The following is a 23,778-nucleotide window of genomic DNA, read 5'->3' as shown; positions in this document are numbered from 1 at the left end:
ACAAAAGATCCTGTTCATCACAACAGGACAGGGGGTTTCCATGTTACACAGTCACTGTGATGGGACCAGAAACTGGTGTCAGAGAGGAGCAGAGTGCCTGGGAGGCCTGGCTTTATGGCAATTGTCTCCTGAACTGGTGACTAAAAACTCTGAAAACACCACCAGGGGATCAAGATAGCAGTATTTCTTTTAATTGCTGATGGATAAGGGAATAGGAAACAATTTTAAGTTTCCATCTTAAAACCTGATCCCCAGTCCTCTCTTGCTGCATGCAGCACCCACAAGGATGCATGCAGCAACAGTGGATGCACTCACTGCAACAGTGCTAAGGTCACTGTACAGCCCCATGTGCCATGTAAGTGCTCACTACACAGTGCCCACAGGTCACTGCATTGAACAAGGGTGAATTTCAAGCTCCTTTTAAGTGCACACCTCTACCCCAGCTCCCTCTCACATCTGCTGCAAGGGCTCCCCTTAACATGGATGAGAATTGGCCTGTGAGGCGACACAGCCACAGGGGTGACTGCAGTCCTCCAGCCTGCACACTTACTGATAGTAAGGCTGTCATTGAGCTTGAAGCTGCAGAGCACCTGGTCGATGTTTCTCGCATGATAAAAGCCGTTGCCTCTCACCACAACTTGAAACGATTCTGTAAGCAAAAATATAGAAGATTTATGATTTATTTATGAGAAATAACTCAAATACAGCTTTTCTGTTCAGAGTGACCCAAATTAAAACATGACAGCTGCTGTTCTCTGCCCTGTGCCTGAAATAAAACATCCCCACAGACACTCCCTCTATTCAGCAGCAATGTCCAAGAGTGCTGCAGTGGCATTAGTGCTTCAGAGTCTTCTTTGTCTCAAGTCAGCTCCCACAAGTGTAACACACAACTGCAATACCTTAAAAGTGCCACAGCAAAACTAAGTCTGACTTGACTGATGTCATCTCATGGTTCCTCCGTGGCTTTTGGGACAGACACCTTTGCTAACCACCTGTACCAGTCCTTCCTCCTGGCACCAGGCTTTCAGCAGAGCTCTGCTCAGGAAGATGCTGACAGACAGAACTCGACTCCTAAACCTCCTGTGACTCAAAGCTCTAACACAAAAACAGTTTGCTATTCTTCCCTCCCTTTACTGTGCACAGGTGAAGCCCAACACAGAACCACAGTCCCCTTTCTGCTGGGGTGAGCCTGAATTGCCAAACTAGGCACAAGATGCACCAGGAAGGGACATGGCAAGGGAAACTTCCCTCTAGGACACAAAAAGCCATTGTGGCTGCCACACTGGCCACAGAGATAAGACCTTTAATGCAGGCAGGTGGAGAGACACGTTACAAACTTGTTCTGTCCCCAGCACGCTTTTGAAACTCCCTTTGACACTGCAGACAAGCAGCCAGCTGACAGCTGAGATTGCTGGCACACAGCAAGGGCACAAAGCACTCAAGTTGCACTTTCATGCATGAATGTCCTACTTTAACCAAATCCTCCACAGGGCTCTCACACCAGCCTTTGAGCAGCATTTGAGATCAGCCCAATGTAAGGGGTATAACAGCACAACACAAGAATAATTTGTTTTCATGCTTCACATTGACAAACATAAACATATTACATAGTACGCCATGTAGTGAATAAAACCATGAACAGATGAACATGCATCATCATCTATACTTTGATGAACATGCTCAAAAGGAGAACAAAACAATGTTGGTAGGATTGAAGGGAGCTGTATATGATTTTTAGTGATATAAGATTTGGCTTTTAGCAACATTCCATACAAGGCACTACCATGTCATTTGCATGCTTTGGAGGAAGGCCTCGTTATTGGCTCACACTACATGAGGCCCAAAGGTGGCTGCAATACATTCAGCCTCATCTGCCTGTGCTTTTATCAAGCTACTGCAAGGCAAGCTAGCACAAGGACGTGGAATGCTTTACTTTTCTGTACAAACAGCTTGTTTCTGTCAAAACCACTGTCACTCATTGCCATTATCACTGTATTGAGATCTAATGCAAGTCCAGGTGAATGGGACTGGGGCATTTACAAAATACAATCATGCACTGGAAATCCACACTCTGGTCTTCATCATGGTAACTTGCTCTAGAGCAGGGCTCTGAACTGACAAAAGCCACAAGGTACGTGGGAATCAAAGAAGGTATTTTGGGAGGAGAAAAAGAAAGTATCTACTGGAGTGCATTTTGAAATGAAACATGTGCTTAGGTACCTTGCTAAAGAAAAATGATAAAATTTGAGATCTCAATGAGCACACCAAGAGCCATATACAAAAATCCAGCATCATAATTTGGCCTCTTTTTAGTGGGAAGAGTTTTACATCCTGGTTCTCATGGGGGGTAATGAGCATTTCTTTAAACAAATGAAAATGTACTGTAGAGTAGATTCATCTGCCTCTTACTCCAATAAGAATCTTGAGTTACTCTTAGTCAGATTTGTGCCTTGAGCCATTCCACATCGAACCCAGCTGCTATACTGAGAATTATGAGCATGCCCTTCTTTTGTCAGCAGAGCTGAGAGTCATGACCAGCCCTGACGGCAACTGGGCCTCTGCCCACCCACCAGAACTACCTGCCTGGGACCCCACACTGGCAGACTTGCTCGTAACCAGTCCACACTTCACAGGGGCTTGAACACCCAGCCAAGATGATAATTTCTCCCCATCTCAATTTTGTATTTTAAAAGAAGCTTGCTGAAACAAAATTGCACTTAAATTTTTCTTCTCATGAATTACTGGCCTTAAAAGGCAGAAATCACAAAAGCTTAACTGGTGGCTGCTTCAGTGGCTTTAAAAAGATGCCGCAAGTAAGAAAAATTCAACACAAGACATCCAAGGTAAAAGCTACATCTAGAAGTTTAGTCTTGTCAGGACTATTTACCTCTCCTGCCGTTCTTGTCACTGTGACTGCCACTCTGCACAGTCAGCTGTGAACAAGCGATTGGGTAGTAACCTGTCCAGCAACACAAGCTGAAAATATACCAGGGAAACGTAACCAGCTGGTACCTCAGTTGCTCTGGAGCATCAACGGGTTCTGGGTGATGCTCTGTTGAAATGGCTAATTCCATTTAATTTTGCGCCCTGGCTCTGGCTGCGTCCTTTTCCTCCTTAGTTACTGTCAGATCATGGATTGCAGCTTTTGACAAGACAGCGAAGGGAAAAAGGTCAGCACTGAAAGCACCGGGCGGTGCTGGCAGCGAGATGCTGGGTTGGAGCTGGTGTGCACTGGCTGGGCTGTCGGCTCCGCTTCTCTGCCTCTGATGAGAAGCTGACTGCTTGCATCCACACCTGGTACTTGATGTGGCCACTAGGATGCCACATCCAACAAAACCTTTCAATCACGTCTGCGTACCATAAGCATAATCAAAGCAATGATGCTGTCAAACGGGATATGAGGCACCTCCGATTCTGCACTGATAGCCTGTTTGCAGGCTGCATGTCTTGGTCACTTTAAATCACAGGGAGCAGGAAGGACCCAACTACACTGCTCCACATTGGGGACAATGAATTTGCAGGGTCAAAAAGCATTAAACATCAGATAGCTGTCACCATATGACGAGATCAGTTTGTAACTGGATTTGCCAGATAGCTTCGTCACAGAAAGCCAGAGTCCCAACTGGAATTGTCAACACACACAAATTGTTCCATTAGCATTTCACTAAACCTCTGGCAAGTCAAAAATGAAGCCAAGATCACCAGCAATCACCAACACAGTAGTAACTATGAGAACACTTACAAGGAGTGGCTCAGACCCTGCTTTCAGCCGTAATCATCCCTTGTTTCCATTGAGAGACACAATATCCTCATGATCTCATAGCAAATTGTAAAAATTACTAGCAGTGCTAAGTAAAGGCTAAACCAATTATCCCCTCCTTGCTCAGATAAGTTTCATACAAAAAGCATGGACAAACACACACTTCAATTTCTGTAAATAGACAAGTATCTTTGCTGGAGAATGTGATAATACATTGCACTCTCTCCAAAGGTCCATTATTTTTCAATCATAATTTTGAAATGAAAAATTCTATTATGTATTTAAACAAACAAACACTCCTAACCTAAACAATGAGGAATGGGGAATTTCTAGAAAATGTTATGCTCTAATTTTCAGCCAGTGAGTACATACACCATGAAAGTGTATGTATATGTTGATGCAGGTTTCAGGGGCTATAGATCTTGACAGAATATATTATCAGTAATTACCTAAATTTAAAATGCATAAAAATTCTGACATTAATGCAAAAATTAGTGAAGCCTATGAAGTAAAGTCCAAATGAAGCACATGAAAAAAATAAAATGCATTACGCACAGAGTAGCACTATAGCTGTCCAGTGAACTGAAGTCAAGATCAGGATTCACACTACCATGAAAAAAGTGTTTATTCCCAGGAGATTCCTTCCAGGAGACAGTGGTGCACAAATCTACACAGATGAACCTCTAATTATGTTGAAGTAAGTGGGATAATAAAGGATAATAAATCTAAGCACAAATGTAAATATTTGCAGCCTCATGCTGTAAAACCTCTTGCAGGAGGTAATTCCAGCTGTGGCTTGTGGGATAATGATAAATGCTATCACAGGCGTGATTGTTAGTGCTCAAGGTTTTAATACTTTAAATACCATGGTATACAAACAGTTCACATCATGTGGAGCTGCAGCCTTGGTTTCCTCCTCTTTTCAAGCTCCCTGCTGCTCCTTCAAGCACAGAGATTGGGCAGCAAAGCTTCACCATGTGCCAGCCCTTGCTGGGCCAACACAGACAGAGCAAACCTCAGAATTCAAGTGAAAGAAGCACTGATACCTTGCCAAATCAGCACCACCAACCAAAACCTGATTCTCCCCAATTTATATTGGTCTTGTTTGAAAGTCACAAAGACAATGAAAAATTCTACAGATCCAAGTAAGGTAACAATATTGTTTGAGCTTTGTTGCCTTTTTTAATTTTTTTTTTTTCATGGCAAACTATTTTAAAGTGTACTTGTGGAATTTTAATCATATTTGTCAAACTGATTACCTAGCAAGCTTAGCAAAAAACGAAGTGATTTGAACACATTATCATTTGGAAAGACATCTTCTCTTTCTGCTGAAATATATTAATTTTGTTGAAATAATATTTTTTTGAGAATTTATTTTCTCAAATACATTATAAAAATATTTTCAACATTCCATTTGAAAAACATTGTTTCCAGTTCAACTTGCCCATATTCTTAACATTGCCCCAAACAGTTTCAAGAATACTAAAATCCCTTCTATTGGAATACTCACATTTTTATGTAGCTAAAGGCATTTTTGTTGAGCAGGATGGTTTGTAATAAGCTTTGCACAAAGAATTGTCAGGTATACAATTAGTAAGCAAAAATATAACAGTATCATTATGAAATAAAAAGCTTTAAGTGTCAAATTTTAAAACTGTTTTTTTCTACACAACTCCAGAACACTTTTAAAAGTAAAATCATTGCTTTAAATTTTCTACAGATGAGATTTTACATCTAGTCCACAATAATATACTTAGGAATAATTCAAGAGACACAATGATGTTCATGTTAAGTTGAAACATTCATGGTAAGATCATATTGAGATTGACATGTGGAAGTGAAGAGTGAACAATTTCTCTTCTGTGATACTAAATTTTTCCTGAGTTCCATATTTTATCTGTTTTCAAGGTCAGCTTTCATGCATCATTGCCATTTTTTATGTGCTCCTTTTTACATTGTATAAGGAAATGAACACAAGACACTAACACTAGAGCTAAATAACCATGCTGAAAAACTGTACCTTCCAGCAAACTTATGGTGTCACTCTTACTCTGCTGCAATAGCCTCTAAAGTAGAAAAAAACTCAACAAGGGAACTGCTAACATAAACCAGAACAAATCCAAGTTAAATATACTAGACATGAAAGGCATGCAATTATCAACAACTCCTCTGGGTATAGTTCATGTTTACCACAAAGAATAATGTTTTTTTCAGATAAATAAAACATTAGCATTTTGGAAATCACAAGAGGTATCTTGGCTATGCAGCAAATTATATTTGGTTCAATAAAGCTTAAATTTCTATAAACATTTTGCAAAGTCTTGTTCTAACTGCTGACAAGTCCCAGCAGATGCCAGGAATGCAATCTTTCCAGAAATTTGTGAGATATTGCCTTTAGACCCTGAAATACCTCTGTCAATCTGGCTTTACATTACTTTTCTTGTCTCTCCCTCTCTGATTTTTTAAAAATGGTATCCTCAATTGCTCAGTTTTGTTGCCCCTGTCAGCTCTCCAAGCTGGTACTCAGCCACAGCAGCTACATGTTTATTGTCACAATGCTTTTCTCAAGATGAGAAGGAAATGTAGGCTTTAGCCATGGCCTGAGAGGATGCTCTAACACATCCACAGGCTTCAGCTCCAGTACCACATTAGGTACTTACTGACAATTCATCAGTGTCATTCATTTGCCTAACACACTGTTCTTGTGGAAACTTACCTCCTGCACAAACACTGGATGGTTCAGCTGCCAGGATCTCAATGCAAGACTTCTTCAGAATCTGAAAGATTTAGATAAAGGCATTTTTTGGTAACCATTTTCATCTATGCTGTCTTAATGCAGGGAAGGGTAGCCTTTACTGTATTTCAGAACATCCAACTTACTGAATCAATGGTTCCTCTTAGGGCATAAAAGCCTCCTTTAACTGGAAAAACATGATCGATGCTGTCAGCAATCGTTGACAGCTGAAAGAAAGACAATCATAAATCATGAGGAAAACAAAATTACACTGAACAAAACTGGGCCCTTTCATACTTGCTAACAGACATCACAGTGACACGAAATGATTTATGCCCCAAGTGATTAAAGAAATGCTTTCATCTGATGCTGTTCCTTGTGCAGTAGTGTAATAGAAAAACACAAGAGAAAATAAGTAAGTTACCTGAGTTTCATTGAAATCTTTCACTCCAACACAATAAACAGTAGCTCCAAAGCTTCTGGCTCTGTTGGCCTAAAAAACCCAAGAAGTGCCATTAAGTGCAAAGCTGTGTAATCAGTGGAGTCAGCAGTAACTGTGCACAGGTGTTGGAGGTTTAGATGATAAATTAGTTTGGATAAAGACAGAAGTGACTTACTTCTTGCTCTGCATAATAGAACTGAGCGTCTTGCAGCTCGCCGTCCGTCAGGGCAATGATCACACTGGCGGTCCGAACTCCTGGGTGGAGGACAGTCAACAACAGATTGCACACACATGGCACAAGATTCAGCAATGGAAAAAAACCTCTGCAGCGAGGCAATCCTTTTCACTGACAAATAAACACAAAGCCCTAAGCCAGATTCTCAGCCTGGTCAGTATGGACTTGGTGAGACACCAGCTGAAGGCCAGATGCAAGGCTTGCAACGAGCCAAAACCTGAGCACCTTCACACCACAGCATCACTGCAGGGGGAGTGCTGCTCTAACCAGGTCCACACACCAGCTTTTCTGTTCTGAATAAAATAGAGCAGCTACCAAGATTACAGACACGTGGAGAACTGACAAAATGGGTTCACACAGGAGAGGTTTCCTCTCTTCTCTTGACAAACTTGTCTCTACATAAACATTGTCCAGAGATTGCGGTAAGAGGTACTTCTGCAAAAGGATCTTTCCTGCCGTCCTACCTTTCCCTCCAGCAGGCTCTGAAACAGCAACCCCACAGAACATGGCATGAAATGGGCTTCTACAGGGAGCTCAGTCCTACAGTTCTCCAGCAACAAGAACTTCCAGTGAAATTCATAGGATTCTGAGCATGTGGAAACCTTAAGATCAGGTTCATTAGGGAAAAAATCATGTATTGTCATACAACATTTTATATCCCAACCCTTCACTTAAGTGAAAAGGTTGCATAGACTGCAGAGATGCATATATGTAATGCAGTATAGAATACAATGCTACCTACAAAAATGCAACCAGTTAACACAATTAAACCAAATTAACATTCAAACTATGGTTCGACCAACCATAAAGTCCACAGTTCTTAAGCAGAGTAACAAATACACATACATGTTACTTTCAGGCAAGTATTTGTTATCTTTTCAAAATAATCTGTTACAATTTCAAATGTCTTCCTCCATACTGTCTGAAATTACAGACTGATTAGTTCTGACAGGTTTCTTATGCCACACGGTCCTTCCCATGCCATGTTAGACACAGACATAAATCTTAAAAAAATGACCTGCAACTTGAGGGGAAAAAATAGCTTGGATTCCTTTTTTTTTTTTTTTTGTGCCCAGAACACTTGAGATATGCTTAAAAAACTGGAGTTCTTATTTTGTTTTCTTTTCAATGCTTGTTTCTTCCCAGGTAGCTTAGCTTCTAGATCCAGATCTCATCTACTCTTTTTCTTTCCTAATTCAATTTACAAAATACTTGATTAGTTCTTAGCTATATGTTATGAAGTAGAATTGTTTTCAGTTGGACACCTCAGGACTCCTGATTTTACTGGCAGAAATGCTGCAACACTGTGCAGAGCTGCTGCTCCTACACTTGCAGTCTATTTTAATAAAAAGGCACTGGCCCATTTCTCCATCTTCCTAAGAGACCATGAGCCCACAAATGAGAACAACCTCACACCAGGGTATGAACTAATCAAGTCTTGTTAACTAACTAGGTCTTCTTTTGGCACAGACAAAAACCACAAATACACTTTCCTCTTAAAATCTAGTGAAAATGCACATTTTAGCAACTCAGAATCTGAACACAAATCATTCATACTGATGCAAAACTCTCATTCACACTGATGAGGACAAGGATGTGGGACCACAAAGCAGAGAGGGCTGAGTGCATCAGGATAGAAAGGACCAGGAAAATGTGGGAATTCCTGTCTGCTGGGTGCAAGATGGGCAGCTCTGACTGCTATGGTTTGGTCTGCATCCTGCAATGGCCAGATCTGGGATCATACTGGTCTTCTCTGATCTCAATAAACCATGAATCACCCATTTAGGAGTAGGGCTGCAGTCAAAATGGAATGTGGTGTTGCATAACAGCCCTCCTTCTCCAGCACTTCTGTCAGTGGGTTTACTGCAGGTCACAAAAAGAACCATAATCCCTCAGTCTCCTCAATGCAGAAATTAACATGAACACTGCACAGCACATACCTCCATAGGTCTCATGGTAAATCTGCTCATTTGCCTGCAATGAAGTGCAGAACATGGTTAGCTCATAAGAATACCAGCAGCAAAGTTTCTAGGTGTAAAACAAAGGAAGTAGGTACTGTGATGTGTACCCTTTTAAATCCTTCATGCATGAACGTGTCTCCTCCAGGCAATTCTTCCTTAAGAATGTCGAGTCCTCGTCTTATGGCTTCCCTTTGGATTGAAAAAAACCAAACACAAATAAATAAAAAAAAATCCCAGGAGAATGTTTTATTAGAAGTTTTTTTTTTTTTCTTTTGTTGAGATATTCCTGTACCACAGCTAGATTATGAAGCCTGTCAATCAATTGCACAGAGTGCATACACATCAGCTGGAACACTGGCTAAACCACAATTTTTTTTGAAGTCCACAATTTATCACGCAAACACCCATGGGAGCACAAAACCAGACACAGGGTACAGCATTAGGGCAACATATTTCAAAGATGAACTTCTGTCCCTGCTCCCTCATTCTTGTATATTCTCAGCCAGGATAAGATTGAATTAAAGCCAATGCCAGATATTAAACTTTAATAAACTGGAGAACAAAACATAGTATAAAAACTTATGACCCTGTCACAAAATTGGGACAAATTAAAGCTCTGTATTGAATCAGTCATCAGGACAGTCTGGATTAGGATTTTTCCATTTTAAAAAAGTGGCCAAAAGATAAGAGACCAGGATGGGAATGAGGAGAATTTCCTATCCTAGACCAGGGACTCATCAGCCTTCCTGGGCCATAGATTACTCCTGGACACAGAAGCACTTGCATGCCATGACCCCTGTTGCATAGCTTACTCCCCAAATACTTATTAACCAAAACGATTGTTCAGGGACATTAATAATTTAATTGATTGCTGACCACCAAAAGACCCTGATCCTTGACAAGGGTTTTCATCATATTAACGGAACACAAGGCACAAATATTCAACAGATAAGACACAGGCAGCTCAAACATCAGCTCCAGATGCTGTGGGGCAGCCTTTAAGAGAATAGTGAGAACCTTCCTAAACTCCATTTTGCAACCGGGTATTTTAGGTGGCACAACCACAATTACAGAGAATACAGGAGGCTATATGGGATGAAAGTAAAAATCAGGAGCTTGGATTGGGGATGCCCTTAGTGCAAAAAGCACATTTTTTCTCTTTTGAAGCATAAAATGAGCTGACACTGTGATCCGTACAGAGAATAGGATTTAAGGACAGAGAGCACTCCAATACCATGTTCAACATGTTGAACTTTCTACCTTGCAAAGAGCAAATTCACCCAGAGAAAAGTAAGCAAGTTTGAGCTCTGCCACCAAGATACATGATGGAGACCTGAAACAAAAGCTCAGGAAAGCCAGCAGAAATGCAAGAGCCCTGCAGTGTGTCTGGCTTAGGATGAGTCCCTGGACTACAAAGTTGAGGGAGTAGCTGCTCTTCCTGCTCCTGAGTTCCCACGACTTATAGGGTGCCCTGTACTACTGAGGCCCTCTCACACAGACAGGAGCAGCAAAGGTGAAGGCTTGAAGCTGAAATGAAAGAAAATACTTAGAAACACCCAGATGACAGGGATTTGTATATGTAGAGGAAATTCAATTTAAAAATAACCTTTTGGGGTGGGGGTGGGAATTTTTTGTGTTGGGGCTGTTTTCAGTGGTGGTTTGGAGGTTTTTATTCACTTATTTTTTAAAGAAAGAAAATTTGGTTATCAATCTGGCAACCAGAATTTTGCTCCACTTTTTGCTTACAAAGACTGTCACTTGGCTTTGCAAAGCACCTCTGGCATGGGTGCTGTTTGCAGGCAGTCCAGGAGAGGGGTGCCACAGCCTGGTGAAGTCCTGCTCCAGCACTGGGGACTGCCTGGTGTAAAGGTCAGGGCGCTGAGTCCCTTCCAAGGGCACTGGGGATCTCTCATACACTCCTTTGCTCACCAGTTCAGGGTCTGAGATCTCTTCCACAAAAGCTTCCTTATTTGGGTAGCTGGGGATAGCAAGTATGTACCTGGATCCTCAACTGGAAATGCAATTTCTCCCTGAAATACCACAGCAAAGAACAGACAGCCCAATGCTGCCTTTCTCTCACAAAGCTGAAAAGAAAATTGAAATGGGATACCCCAAGGCCTTCTAAACATTCCTCCAGCAGGGAATGGAGGAGAGGGTTTCAGCTGTTGCCACACAAGGACCAAGACAGACCCCAAACTCTGGGTGTGGGGCCATGTGCTGTGTGAGAGGAGGGACAGAGGGTGTTTCTGGAGCAGGGCAGTGGGAGGAACTTGCCTGTTCTCTGTCAGCTTCATGATCGTAGTGCCCCGTGAAGAGAACACAATGAAGGACATCCGCAGCATTGGGCTGAAAGAGAAAAACAAGCCAGATCCACATCACACTCATTACCTCAGCAGAAATTCATTTGCTAATAAGCACTAAACAGAAAAATAGATTATGCGCAGGAAATTAAAGATTTTAAAAAAACTTTACCTTATGAATTTCTCAGCTAGGCTTTCCACAAAGGAGTAAATCTCAGTCCAATGATTTTTGACGCTTCCAGATCTGCATACAAAACATAACAGATTACATGAAGTTTTCTTTGCAATGAAATTCCTTGTTCCACTTTGAATTTTAAGCCTGGCCTACTCCAGAGCTGGTTAGGGACACAAATTACATAGAGTTGTGCTGAAAGCTGTAATAAGAACCATGATGACAAAACCCACTGACTCCAAGACAAGGAGTAAAAGGTCTGAAATGGCTTGCCATAAAATTTTGAAACAACTCAGTAGTCCTTCCATTTGCTTTTGTTCCTTTTATAGCATAAAATATAAATATTTTCTTCTAGCTTAATTAATTTTATTTGACTTCATTAAGTTATCTGCTATCAGATTATTTGCTTTCCTAGAGCACAGCTCTGCCCTTGCACCACACACAGAGAATCTTGACTGATCTTCTATTCTCCCAGAATGCATGGGAGAATTTTTTCCATGAATTGCTGTTTGTTTCAAAAGGGAAAGCAATAGTCTTGCCTAATTTGCTGGAGTAATGTTCTGGGCAGTCAAGCCATGGCTTCATTATGGATTTCTTGCGAAAACTTGCACAACTTAGTTACATGCAGAAGACTTACATGCCAAGATTTACTTCTACTGCAGAAGACATCCATGCTGCCACTTCCCTTATATAAAACTACATTACTGGCCCTCCCTGGCTTTTTCCCAAGTCTAAGCAGAGACCCCCACAGTCTGATGGGACTGAGACCTCAAACAGAGCCTTGCACACAGCAACCCTACAGTAAATTATTGATTTCTACCATGTTGATTTTACCATACACTTTCAAGACATTAAAAAGGCTACAAAACATCAAAGTCAATGGTTTTTAAAGCCCTCCCTAGGACTGTGGTGTTTATGAGAGAATGACCCATTTGCTTTCCTTGCTTGCTGAACTCATTTATCAGGTGTCTCAGGCAGATGAAAAGAGAGATAAATGAAACAATGGCACACACACAAAATCACAGGGGCTTTGATGCAGAACTGAAAAAAAGTTCTGAAATTCATGTACTATATAGCAGTAGGATTCCTCAAACTGCTGTTAGGCATTTTTCTGTGTAAACATGAGGAAAAAGTACATTTTACTATTCTCAGTTCTACTATGGGCTTTCCAAGCGATCTTATGCCAGTTCCTCCTGCCCTTGTATGTCAGGCACAGAAGCCCACATGTGCAATGCAGGATGGCCCTGCCTGCCCTGCAGCACTGCTGGTGGAGTGGAGAAGGGGCAGACAAAGGGACAGGACCAAGGGAACCTCCTGAAGTGCACAAGCTAGAATAAATTGGCTTGTGTAACCCTGTGCTTTCATGCTGCTCTTCTGGAGAACTGGTGATTCATTCACAGAACAAACTACTTAACAAAGAATGAAGAAATTTCCAGGCAGCAAGGGAGGGCAAGGAAACACTGGGGACTGTGGGATTGTGGGACAATCAAACCACAGCTCTGGATCCTCTGCAGTCCCCAGTTTGTTTGTGCTACACAACAACAGGTTTATCGTTTGTGAACAGCACCAATAAAATGTGCTGGCACTATTACCTAATTAACCCCATCAATACTCTATAGCTCTCCAGGATTTTTATTAAAGTCCCATGCTGAATATCTAAACATGATGAAGTCAAAAATTCCTTGAATCCATCCAAGATGCATCTACAGCTCCCAAACTTCTCTAAAATACTTTCCCCCTCACCCCGCCCCGAAGCTGACACTTTCAATTTCATTCTCAGCTTGTCATCTGACTTCAATTCAACTCCTGAAATCTTCAATGAAGTCAATGCCCCTCACAGAATAACCATAATTTCTTACTTGGTAAAGACTGACCTATTTTACATGAACTATCAAATTTCTACTGCCAGCTGCAGAGGCACTGATGCAATCCAGAAAAAAGTAGCAGCACATTTTCTTTCAAACTGCAACAAACCAACATTTCCAGTACCTTCTAAGGACTGTCAGAATTTCTTTTTTTTTTTCTTGGAAAGGGTACAGCCAGGAGGACAATTGACTGTAATAAATCAGTAGGTGCCCCATCCCTGAAAAGCTAGGGAGGTCTGTGTCATGGATTAGTCCTCACTGGAAGCATAGTGGGCTCTCAGAGTGCCCAGCTCTACATCTCAGAGCTACAGCCCTGCAGAGCAGTTACCTCAGCACAGCAGTGGGTGCCCTTCACCCCCAAGAGGAATTCTGCACTCACATGTTGCTTACTGGCTGGGAAGTGTCAGAAGTGTCTCAGTCTACCAACAGGGAAAAGTCAAGGCCAGACAAAAATATTAACAAGAAAATGTTAGTTTCAAAATCCCATAGAGGGAGTACCAGGGAAGTGGTCAGCATTTAACCATTTTTCCACACTCCTCCAAGTCCAGGCGTCACCTCCCACAAGTGGTACCAAAATGCCATCAATGCCAGTCATGTCAAAGCCCTCATGAACACCACTGGGAGTGGCCTGGCTTAGAGAAGAACCTGATTTACCCTCCCCTCTTACCCAAGTATCCCTCTAAATATCCATGTTTGTAAAGCTATTTGTAAAGGACTTTTATTTGCCACTTTGTGTGTGTGTTTGTATATATATATATACACACACACATAAAATATACGAAGTTGTCAAATGTCATCAAATATAAGTTCCACCACTGACAAACAACTGCCCCACACTATTGAAAATCCTGAGCCATTTCACTGCCTTTGGAACTTTCCATACTGCAGAATCACTGTTATTATCAGCATAAACTAACTTCCTCTTTGTGGCTGGACCAGACAGGCGAAGAAATGAAGCCTGCCAAAGACCAGCACTGTGCACAAAAACATTGGGGTGTGACAGACACTCACCAGCATCTGGGAGAAGCCATGGGGAAGTGACACAGACAGGGAATCTTATGTATGCTGTTGTGGAGGTTTGCACCAGTTGGGCCACAACAGCACTGTGGCTGTCTGCACTGTGTTGCAGCAGATGCATCTCTGACATTTCCTGCCTTTAGCCATCAGAGACCTGGTTCAGCCCCTCACATTGATCAAAGGCTGCCACCACCCTGCTGAGCCCTGGCCCTCCTCCCTGCACCTTCTCTGCTAAGAAGCCCAGCCAGCCTAATACTCTCTGCAAAGCAGTGGGGTAGCACAGGAGCTCTGAGGGTAGTGACTTAGCAGACCAGCTGTTTGTGCACCTTTCAGAGTCAAAGCAGGATGGTGAGGCTTTAGCCCTCAGAGGTGACATAATTCTCAGGGTAAAGGAAAGTACACAGCAACAAACAGCTGCTGTGGGAAGCTGGAATGTTCCAGAAAGCATCTCAGAGCCTGTTACTGCTCCTGCTTTCACTGGGGTAAACCTGGAATGGGACCAGAGAAGCAGCCAAATTTCCCCAGGTTTATCCCTATGCAATTGGGACCAGAATTCAGCCCAAGTGAAGATAAGAAAAAACCCCACAGAAGCCCTTTGCCTTGAGCATGCTCCCTGCTCCGTGAGCTCTGTTCCCATTACACACAAGACAAAGAGAAATGTCAGCAAACCACAACACAGGAAAAAATGTCCTCCGGGCCACATCAGGACTGGGCTCGGAGGACCAGCTGCTGCTGCTGTTTTCCTTAGTTTTATATTGCTACTGCTGGATGGGAGGGGAAAAGAGGAGGTCAGTGAGTATTTCTGGGGGTGGAAGGAAGTGATGTGATTCCAGGGCTTGATTCCACTCCTGCGAACTTTGGAGTGATTCCTTCTGGTTTAGCAGAGCTCTGTGTCAGCATAAAAACCCTGAGCATGTTAGAATTGTGCCCACCCAGTCTGAAGAATTTCACTGATGTTTGTGAAGACAAAGAGCCAAGATAGGTTGGAAACTTTGTCTTCTTTCCTGACAGACTCCCAGCAGCAGTGGAAGCTGGAGCCTGGAGAAGTGAAGCAGCACAACCCCGGCATAAGGGGTGCCAATTTCAGCCCAGCCACTTCAGCAGGCAAACAGCAGGAGGGTCAGTTGTGTCTGTCCTAGAGCACATGTGTTCCACAGCCTCTGCTGAATTCACTGTCAGGAGCCCGTATGGATTCACCCAGTGCAATGTAAGCAGTCACCTGGCTTTGCAGGGAAAGTTAAAACCCCAACACTACCCAAAGGGTAAACATTTTTATTACCATATGTACACAGAGAAGGCAGCAGGACCCAGAGCCTTTCATCCCTGCTGAAAGTGACAGAGTGAAACTCCTTGAAAGCACAGAGCTGCCCCTTGTCCTGTTTCACACACACACACACCCCATGCCCATTTGCCTCCATTACAGATTAGCTGAAGGCAGCAATTCCAGACATCATGGAGCAAGTAAAAGAAACATTATTACTGATGCTGGTTTTAGTCTGAATATGGTGTCAGGGGAGTACAAGACCTCCTAAGTTTGTAGGTCCCTGTAAGTCTCTACCCCCTTGAGCTAGTGGTGGCCCTGTACATGGTCCATTGCTCACAAATGTGACACTGTTGTTATTTGGAGGGCTCTTTGTGGTCACAACCACATTGTACAACAGAATTCTTGCACATGGCTAATAATGGCTCTGCAATAAAAGCAAACCCTGGGGCACTGAGTTTGTTGTGGTTTCAGACATGCATGCCCGAGTGTTCATCCACCCCTCTGCTCCCTTCTGAGCCACCAGAGCATTCAAAGTGACAAGAATCCTCCTCTCCCAAACAATGCATCTTCCATGCAGGGAAGGGACCTTGACTGGGTGATTCATCCAGGCAAGGAAGAACGAGTTTCCATCATCTGCTCCAGAGGCAATTAGAAACACGGGCAGAGACAGCCATTCTGAGACAGTCCTTGCCTCAGAGTACTTGTAACATTAATGGACAAGACAAGGGCTGGAATGGGGAGGGGAAGATGCAGAGAGGTGGCTGCAAAATGGCTTTTAATCCTAGGCCAGCATCCAAGTACACGACCCAAACTACTTGAATCCAAAAATTTCATGACCAAACCCATGAATTTCATAGCTAGTTTTTGTCCTAGGGATAAAGTCTGCAGCAATATGACAGATTTCTATGAAATCACGTCTCAAACAAAACAGTGCCCTTTGATCCTACAGTCATCCATCTCATTCACAAATCCTATCCACCTGGTGCCATACTATAGCTCTTGTAAGTCCCTCACCAACAACAGGGCACAAAGTGAAATTCAGAAGCCATGCTCACACTGCATTCAAACACTTCAGATCTCCCTGAAAAGCTCCAGGGATGCTCTGAACAGCATCAGGACAAGAAGACCCTCTTAGAGCATCCTGGTACTCTTCAGCACAGCACAGGGAGCAAAGCAGGGCACACAGTCCCAGCCATGATGCAACACTTAAAAAGGTGCAAATGATAGACAGGACCAGGGATATACAACTCTTGAGCTGTTAATAGCTCACAGGAGTCAATTCATTTCTACATTTGAGATTAGAAGATTCAGTTCTACTACACCTCATATAAATTCACAGTCTACATTGCATTTGGCCTGCAAGCCCAGACAAAAGTAATGAAATTCTCAATCACTGAACACACAAATAAAAATCCTAGGTCACTGGGAATCTCACAGTTTACTTCCTTGGCTCAAGCCCCAAATAAATCAGATTTAGTTACATGCATAAATAGACTGCAAATGACAAGCTGCCATGGCTTTTTCTTCCCGTTAACTGTACATGTTTTATGTCAAATAATCATTACCCGTTAGCTTTGCCTTGTGTTTCATAAAGAATTTTTTTCTTGGACTAAAGGGAAGAAAATTGGTTTTCCTGAATATTTTTTTTTTCCTGACAGAAGTCAGAGCTAGCAGAAAAATATCAGACAAAGTACAAACAAATAAAAGCTGGTTCAAATAACATAGGTATGTCTGAAATAGGATAAAAATTTGCCTTGGAACATTCCAAGCAATTATACCTGGTTGTAAGCAAATCATAGCACTGCTGCAATAAAACCACAAGAAAGAAAGATGCAAGGCAAAATACCAGCAGATTACATTTTGAAAGCAATAAAAAAATATTGCTTACAGGCAGCTGGAGATTATGAGAGGTGTCATGTAGATGATGTGGTCAAGTTATAAGCAAGGGAAGTCAGACAGAAAAGGAGGAAGACAGATAGTCACTTTTGAATACACACACACAAATTAAGGAACAAAGGATATTAAAGGAACAAAGCTGATACTTTTGTTCAGACAGCAACTCCTCTCAGCTGACCTGCATCTGGTTCTACATCTTACAATGAAGTCTGACCGCAGTAGGTAGATACTCCTACCTACACAAAACAGTTCAGCAGTGTTTTAAAAGTCACTCAATACCAATTTTTCTGATATATTTAAGGTAGGTAATAGAACACGTGTTCATTTTTTGCCAGCAGTCTGATTTTCCAACCACAACAAAGTTGTTTAGCCACTCATCCCCTCCCCACACACTGTGCAAAACCAGCACCCAGAATGGCAGTGGCCTCAGAGCATGGAGAGAGAAGCTGCAGGAGTTCCCACAGATCCAGCTCCATCCCAATGATCGTAGGCTGGGACTACACGAGGCAGGAAAAGAAGCACAGGGCTGCAGTGAGACCCTAAGGCAAAAAATATTTGTTCTCACTAGTACTTGTAATTCTTGAGTACTAAATTCATACAAATCATTGGCAAGGAAACGAATGGGGCAGAGGGCAAATAATGTGTTTATCAAATGCTATTTGTTTGCATTAAATGCAGCATATTGTGAAAAAAAACCCAAAACCAACATACATGGAGATCAGCAACTCCCTCTAGTTATCTTAAAAATATAGAAGGTGACCTTAAATAGCAGCTCCTGAAATGCTTTTGTTCTGAAAGCTTTTGGCAAATCAGGAAGGATCAACCTGTTTCCCTCCTGACATTTCCCACACCCACTGCCTTATCAATGGCAAGCTGAGAAAGGGTATACAGAACCTAAAAAACAAAATCAGGAAGGATATTGGACAGGGTAGCAAATTCCCACCTAATCAGAGGTTGTGCTCTTCCCTAACAGTGACATTCACCTCTGGAGCAAGGCTTACCACGTTGAAAGAGAGGCAGCTGAAAAATGGATTACAAGTGAGAGACTGGGCACATTTTACTGATGTCTCTCTCTACCAAAGTTGCTGGTGACATGGATGCTCTTGCGAAAACAGGAGACAAAGTAAAATTGATGTGAAAGGCAATATTGTTGTGGGTCCAAGGAGAGAAAGAGGACTACACAGAAGTTCAGGGGGAAGATGAGGATTGAAGAAAATGTAGTTAAGCCAAACTTCCCAACATAACAGTTACAATCCAAGAAAACCAGCCAAGACTTAACTAATACATTACTGCTGGCGTGATCTGTTCTTTAGAAAAAGGAAGCATTTTCCCAAGTCTGTAAAGCTCATTTTTCCTCAAAATCCAAACAACTTTTAGCAAACTTCCCAAATAGGAAAAATAAGAAAACACTTCCGTCTATTTTACAGTCAAATATAACCAAGAAGTTGTTTCATATTTGGAAAATTATAACACAGATAGCTCAGCAGTTCAGACTTGTCTTGTCAAGCATTGCCAGCAGCAGATATTTATGCTAAGTATAACTCCTTACTTTAAAGGGGTTTCTATTTGTTGCATTAATAAACAATCATAATGATGCTACCAGGCATTGTTATAATTAGGAAACACTAGAGGTCAGTCATCCTTTTTTCTCATCAAGTGCAACTCAGTATGATTACAAACAACAGCTGGATGTTAACAGCAAGGCAGGATGAAAGGGAATTATTTACATTCTCAAGCACAAGTATGTCACTACAAGACCTGATGGTCAAGCAACCAAAATCCGTAACAGGGCCTGTCCTCCACAGTTTGAGATGGGACAGAAATAGGTTCTCTGTGCACTGGGACAACCTAAGCAAATGAAGCAACCAAAGCAAGTGAGAACTACTCAAAAATCCATTATGTCTGGCTTAAAAGCTTTTTACTTTGTTTAAAGGTAAAACTGAGAGCTTTGCTATCACAAGTGACTTGATCTTACTGCATGCCATGGGAGAGGTGGGTGTGCCAATGGCAATGTATGCTGCCTTACCTCATGCACAGAGTGACTTAGTTGCTTACAAAAGAACTTTTGCTGCTTCATTATGATATTTTAAAGTCTTCCACTATGCCTCCAAACAAGCTCAGGCCTGCACAACTCATAAAGCACAAGATTCAGACAGAGCAAGACTGCAGACTCTAGGCAGCCGCCTCTGCAGCCAGCAAATGTCCTGCTCTCCCAGCTTCAAGAGATTTCCTCATTTAAGCATCCCCAGAGACAAGGAAGTCCTAATGTAGCTCTGGCACAGTCAGCCAATCCTAAGGAGGATGATGGCTGGTCTCCCTCCCACACACACTGCTTTTCCCTTTCATTATGCCAGCTTTTTGGGGCATCTAAGGTTTAGTGGCACTCTCCTGATCTTGCTTATCCTGTGGAGTTAACATGAAGGACAGCAGTCAAACTCAGGCAAAGAAAAACTGCAAGAAAACAGCAAGTTTCTTTTTTCTAATTGGCAGCACATATATTATACCAATAACTTCACCAGAAGATGATCTTTTCCATCTGATGGTTGTTGCCTGCAGGATTAAATCCTCACAGACTTTGCCTGGCACAATGGAAAGGAAAAATCATGCCCCAATAAAGTCATTGCAGTAACACACACTGCATAAGGAGAAAGGTTTGTTGTCTTCTTCCAGATTTCCTCCTACAGATCTTTCTACTGGGAAGCAAAGCAAACCAGTCTTAAAGTCATTTTGGTTCAGCCAGGCTGATTTTAGAGACAGGAGCTGTCATTCAGCTCACTACACGGTCACAGGATTAAAGCCTGGTATTTTCACACAACCAATACTTCAATCCCACTGTTAGACAGCTAACTAAGACTGAATGCATCCAACTCCAGACTGGCAGGGCACCAATAAAGAGAGGCAATCCCCAAGCTATAGGGGTGTACTTCATGCGTATGGCTGGGTTTTTCTGGGGTTTCTCCCACTTGAAATTACAGACAGAATTCTTCACAGATATATGTCAGTATCCAACCCTAAAAAAAAAATAATTGTTCACTGTATTGACAGATTTACCAGATGCTTCTGACAGGCTTCCTGCCTTCTCCCTACCTGAAATATGCTGACTGTCTTCAACAACAATGAATTCTCAACACTACCTGGAGTTCCTTCCTGATGAGCTGTCCCAAGACCCAGGGTGTATCCACTAAATCAGTCCTTCCTGCCTCCATAAAGCTCCTTGTGTTGTGCCAGATGTCACAGAATACAGCTGGGATAAATACACCGTCAGCCAGCACAGGACCTATGGCTCCCAAGATCTGGCACTCTTATATTACCCATATGGACTGTAATGCAATCTCATTGAGACCAACAGCAGCTTTGCCACCCCACTGTTACAGATTTGGTGGGAGCAGGGATAGATTCTAAAACCACTCAGGGGTCCAAGTAACTCAACACAGCCTTTACCAAAGGAGAGTTATTTGGTGTAACTCTCAAAGCTCAAAAAGACTCAGTTTGCAATTGAAGCTAAAGAGAATTTTCCCACTGGAACCCAAATGACATTTTACTATGATCAGGTCCAATTTCCAGTGGACCACTGTAGTGAATGGACAGCACCTGAAACAAAATGAAAGACCTGTGGCTTGCAAAAAGAAAATACATTACTTCAGGCCCAGAGTACTAGAGAAGAACTTGCTTAGATGATCAACTTCCTACTGTTTGAAGATCAGTATCTCTGAGCAAATTGCTCTCTTCTCTGCTTTTATCTCCTTGAATACAATATAAATGGTAACAGCACAGGCAAAAAAGGGCTTTCTGAAATACTGATGAATATAAATATATACATATATATATTCTGAAATATAGATGAAAACAGTGGAGATTGCTAGGGGTACTCAATGTCATTGTAACAAAGGAATTGTACTACAGAAGACAGAGGAGCCATACTGCTATCACAACATTCATTTTTACAGGGAATTCAGTGTGGGAACTGGGCATAACAACAGTGTCAGTCACTTCTAGGAAGCCTGGCAGGAATGAATTCAAGAACTAACACTAGCCCCCCACAGAGCCCATTCTAGACACAGAGGTTACTTCAGGAACAAATTCCAAGCAAAAGAAAAACAAAACAATGACCACATGGTGCATTAGTGTATCTTTTAGAACAGCAGAACGCCTTTGATCTTCAGCTTCTTTGGCTCTAAAAACAGAATCACTATTTAATGATACTTTTTCCCTTCTTGAATACAGAAATATACATCTTGAGTGACAGTGACTTTTTGCCTCTTGCAGGCTGTACCAAGGGCCTTATGGATTGATCCATTCTCCCAAATGGGAAATAGAACAATGCAGACTTTATACCTGGCTTGAGGGCAAGAATCACAAGGTCTTCCATCTTTCATAATACTCCGTCACACAGGTAACCCAGAATGCATTAGATAACACAGTCATCACACTGCAGGACACTAACATTTTACTCCTTGAGTTAATCCCTTGGCTTTAGTCCTCTGTCAAGCCAGAGCAGTACACAAGAAGAAAGAGAAATTTGTACATTCTGAAAAACACCTGTGGGTGCACCAGTTTACCACTTGTTCTGTTAGTGCTTGCTAAAACATGCCTACACACATGAGCTTAATCATACCCCCCATACCTGAATTCAGCTGACAAAGTATCAAAGAGAAGTCGTATTTTAATAGATGCAACTCAAACACAAGTTTAGACAACTCTGAAGAAGCTGAGCAAAAATAAGTTTTATAAAACCTTCTTATAAGTGAATTTGCAAAAACAGACAAGCAGTCTGGTCTTATCTTTAGGTAGGTCTGCATGGTCCTAGCACTGATAAGTCCCACAAGTGACATCTCTGCACACAGCCCATGACACAAAACTCCAGGAACGATGTGGGCACTGACCAACACCCCCTCAAATCCAACACTCGCAGCCCACACCCCACATGCTACAACGTGAAGGCAACCCAATTTCCCAGGTTTGCATGCACAACTAACCCAGCATAAAGGACACTGCTCCCCTAAATGCTCCACTTGGAAAATGCGCAAGTTTTGGGAAGAAAAAATAAGGAAAGAGACCCACACGTTATATTTGGTATCAGGAGAAGTCGTCCGGGAAGACGGGGGAAAGAAACAACATCCCTGCTGCTGCAAGGAATCACTGAAGGGTGAATAAACGTTTTTAAATGCGACTGTCACTTACTTATCCAGGACGAAGTAGAGATCAAAGGCACCGTGACAGGAGCGCTGCTCTTCTTGCTCTTCCTCCTCTGCCGGCCGGGCGCAGCAGATGAGACTCCCCATTGCCAGCAAAAGGCAGCACAAAAATGCCGCTTTCTCCACACTGCTCCAGCAACTCGCCATCTTTTCCCTTTCCTTAATTCCTCCTCCCCCAGTCTCTCTCTCTCTCTGCAAATCTTACAGGCGCTTCGGAAGCACCGAGAGCAGAGAAAAAAATCAAAATAAAACAACAACAGCAATAAAAAAAGAAATAAAAAAAAAAGAAATTACTATCTTCAGGATCTCAGCTCAACCCTGAGGGCTCCAGGCAGCCCTGCCCGCGGGCGCCGGACCGCTGGCTCCGGGCAGGGGGCTGAGCCCAGGCGGATGGTCCCCAGAGCCCAGTCCCCCTTCCCTGCCCGCTGCCCCCAGCGCCCCAGCCCCGTCCCGCGAGGAGAGAACAGGCTCCTCTCGCACGGGCCAAAGGCAGGAAGGGGCAGAGGGAGGGGAGCGGGAGGAGGGAGACAGGATCTTAGGGGGGCAAGATGAACCGGGACTTTCCTGTTCCGGGATACCGATATGGCAAAGGCTGCAGCTAGCGAGGGACCGAGCTTAGGGACCACTGCCCGCCGCCGGCGGGGCACAGGGCGGGCGTTCCTGCCTCCTTCCCTCTCGGACTGCCCTCGGGGCAGGACAGCGGGCAGCGGGCCGGGCACTCCGCCGCCGGCGGGCACGGAAGCCGGCCAGGGGCCGCGGCAGCCCAGCTGCATTCCGGAGCATCTCTGCGCGTCCTGCTAAGCCTCTCTCCAGCAGGCTCGGGAGCGGCTGGAGCCCAGAGGAGGTCAGAGCACAAGGCAGAGAGAAGTTGCTGTTGGAGATGGGCGTCGTGGCAAAAACCTGTGACAAAGCGGAGGTGGGGGGCACAACGCGAGAG

The 23,778-nt window shown here is 43.0% G+C and overlaps 1 protein-coding gene across 1 annotated transcript in view; it reads right to left on the bottom strand.

Moving 5' to 3' along the window:
- The window catches only part of ANTXRL (ANTXR like), a 58,465-nt gene extending 35,242 nt beyond the window's left edge, over nucleotides 1-23,223 (bottom strand). The window contains exons 1-10 of the mRNA XM_063163606.1: nucleotides 22,828-23,223; nucleotides 11,605-11,676; nucleotides 11,407-11,478; nucleotides 9,240-9,321; nucleotides 9,112-9,145; nucleotides 7,112-7,191; nucleotides 6,919-6,987; nucleotides 6,641-6,721; nucleotides 6,477-6,537; nucleotides 551-649 (exon numbers count right to left, since the gene is read on the bottom strand). Coding sequence (XP_063019676.1) covers nucleotides 551-649; nucleotides 6,477-6,537; nucleotides 6,641-6,721; nucleotides 6,919-6,987; nucleotides 7,112-7,191; nucleotides 9,112-9,145; nucleotides 9,240-9,321; nucleotides 11,407-11,478; nucleotides 11,605-11,676; nucleotides 22,828-22,988 — 811 coding nt within the window. The 5' untranslated portion in view covers nucleotides 22,989-23,223. The remainder of the gene's footprint in view (nucleotides 1-550; nucleotides 650-6,476; nucleotides 6,538-6,640; nucleotides 6,722-6,918; nucleotides 6,988-7,111; nucleotides 7,192-9,111; nucleotides 9,146-9,239; nucleotides 9,322-11,406; nucleotides 11,479-11,604; nucleotides 11,677-22,827) is intronic.
- Between the last annotated feature and the right edge of the window lie 555 nt (nucleotides 23,224-23,778).

Source organism: Melospiza melodia, chromosome 9 (genome assembly GCF_035770615.1).
Source record: "Melospiza melodia melodia isolate bMelMel2 chromosome 9, bMelMel2.pri, whole genome shotgun sequence".
NCBI classification, from domain to species: domain Eukaryota; kingdom Metazoa; phylum Chordata; class Aves; order Passeriformes; family Passerellidae; genus Melospiza; species Melospiza melodia.
Note: the sequence above shows the minus strand (reverse complement) of the source record. Positions and strands in the feature narration are given on the sequence as shown.